Source organism: Aethalodelphis obliquidens, unplaced genomic scaffold (assembly GCF_003676395.1).
Source record: "Aethalodelphis obliquidens isolate GAN/ISIS:26980383/991018 unplaced genomic scaffold, ASM367639v1 scaffold90, whole genome shotgun sequence".
NCBI lineage: Eukaryota > Metazoa > Chordata > Mammalia > Artiodactyla > Delphinidae > Aethalodelphis > Aethalodelphis obliquidens.
In genome coordinates, this window is record NW_020838034.1 from 63412 (window position 1) to 65970 (window position 2559).

Below are 2559 nucleotides of genomic sequence, written 5' to 3' on the forward strand. Positions count from 1 at the left end.
AAAAAGATGGGAAACTAATAGACTGACATGTCACCTAGTGACCCTCTCAAAATAAATTTTCATCTTGCAAAAGAGTTTTAATTTATTCCTCAGTTCTTTTAACCTTTTTTGAAAATGTCTTTGAAAGGCCATATGTACTTTTAATTAAAAGAAATAATATATGATAATTGAAAATTACACAGTTATAAGATTTTAGACCTTTGACCCTCTGCATAATATGGCTGTCAAACTGTGAATAAATTATCAAAATCTTTATTACGTCTTCAAGATCCAACCTCTCGGACCTCAATTGGGAATAGTGTCTCCTTGATCACTGTTCTCTCTGCTGTTACTTTGCTCTGCCTTAGCACTTGCCATCCCCTTTCACTGGTACAGTACACCCCAGATATGCTTACCTACCCACAGTTTACTCTTCTGTTCATTCAGGTCTTTGCCCAAAGAGCCACTTTGGAAGAGCTTTTCTAAACAATTTTCTCTAACCCATGTCTAACTATTATTTGTCGTGTGTGTTTGTGTGTGTGTGTAAAATTCCCTCAAGAATTTAGGCGGACAAGGACTTTGGTCACCATCATAATATCCCTAGCACAAAAGAGACTAGCTGGCACTTGTTATATAATTAGGAAAAATTTGTGAATAAATTAATTAATTTCTATTAGTCCACTGAGTGGAATACATTCTTTCCTACTTTTTACAGATAAGAAAACTGAGGCTGAGAGAGTTCAATTTTTTTCATGGTCACACAAGGTATGAGGAGGTAGAAATGAGTTTGAAACCAATAAAAGAATTATTTGATGTGTCCAATCCTAAAGGCATATTTCAGGCAAAACTGAACTCACTGATGGAGTAAGTCTAACTCTAATAATTCAATAGGAATGAAAAAGAATGCTCAGAAGAGTAGTTGTAGTTGACAGAAGAGATTAAAAACACTAAATGCAAAAATTAAAAAAGAAGAAGAGAAGAAGAAGAACAACAACAAGAAAAAGAACAAGAAGAACAAGAAGGACAAGAACAAGAAGAAGAACAAGAAGAAGGAGAAGGAGAAGAAGGAGAAGAAATGTGGGCTCAACCATGAAATGTGCTTTATTGGAGAAGTAAAAGAATATACACACTAAGTGCTCACAGGGTAGAGATCACAGCCCGATTACAGACAAGCAGATGGCAAAGCAAGATCAGGTGATGATCCTGCTGCTCTTCTTCCAACAACATGGTGTCTTCTTCAGGAACCAGGCCTTTTCTCTGTCAGCTGTCAATCCAGGAGGGAGGTTAAGGAAGAAGCAGTCCATCACCATGGCTGAAGGGAGGATGATGGAGTCCTAGGACTAAGAAAAGCTTAGATCTTGTTGTTTCATGGTCCTCATGAAATCTGGTGCTGTTACTTGTACTTGGGTGGACACTTCTGCTGGCAGGGTGTGCATGGATGCACAGGAGGACATTTCTGCTGGCACAGTGGATGTGGCACTGCACAGGTGGGCATGGAGGACAGGGACATGGCTCCAGACAGTTTAGAGGTGGGCAAGGTTCAGGGCACTTATGTGGGCAAGGCTCAGGGCACTTAGGTATGAAAACAGGAGGTGACTGGCAGGGCTGCTTGCACTGATGCTACTTGTAAGTCATCTTTCCTGGGTCTCAAGGAATCTGAAATACAAACAGACAACACTGTTCATAACAGAGACAGTCCTACTGGTAGAACAATTAGCTGGGCACACAACCCTTCCGTCTCCAAGGACTTTCTTTGATCCCTTATAGAGTCTTTATAGTTTTGTGTAACTTCTTCACCATTCTTTTTTAGCACCTCTTGCCCTCAGATCTTCAGTTTTTTCTGGTTAATCTCTCATTCTACCACTTTCTAAAGACAAAATTTCCTATGCAGGTGTTGTGTGAATACAAACACTATCTGGAGAAGAACCCAGAAATAAATTGTAGCCAATCCCAAAACAAATCTCTACTTATATCTCCCATGAGGCCCTGGTTGCTGGTCTAACTGACGTGACTGTGGGCTTTTAAGGAGAAACGCAGAGGTCCAAACCCAGCACTCAATGGGATTGAACTCTGAGAGGGATGCATTTGGAACTAATGTAGGGTGGGCTACAGCACAGCATCTCCTCTCTCTTACTCTCCTTCAGTTTAAGATCATACCTCTGACTACATTTCTCTCATCACATTCAGGATCACCTACCAAATACCAATTAAAATTTACCCCTAAAACCTCATTATCTTCTTTTCCGCATATGGAGCACTAATTGGTTAAAATAAAGTCACCTACACCTCCAGGTTCAATCTTACCACTCAAGTGCCAAAAAGACCTCTAAGATTTGTACTCATCGCAGACTCCAAAGAAAACCTATCACTGAATGTCACGAAGATAGCACCACTGAGATGGAGACTCCTTTTATAAGGGCCAGGCAGCCCCACACAGGAAGAACAGCCCAGGACTGACATGATGCACTTATTTCCCAACCCATATACCATCTGCTGGCAATCTCAAAAATGACTTGCCACACTCATGCTGATATCACAAAACTTCTTTGTCCACGATCTTCCTCACCCTTCACTGAGGAA

The 2559-nt window shown here is 40.6% G+C and overlaps 1 protein-coding gene across 1 annotated transcript; it reads right to left on the reverse strand.

Moving 5' to 3' along the window:
* Nucleotides 1–1057: 1057 nt before the first annotated feature.
* Nucleotides 1058–1614, reverse strand: SPRR2E (small proline rich protein 2E). Its single transcript, XM_071066759.1, is given in 2 exon segments — nt 1058–1444; nt 1447–1614. Coding segments are annotated over 2 exon segments (240 nt in total). The 3' UTR covers nt 1058–1372.
* Nucleotides 1615–2559: the final 945 nt, after the last annotated feature.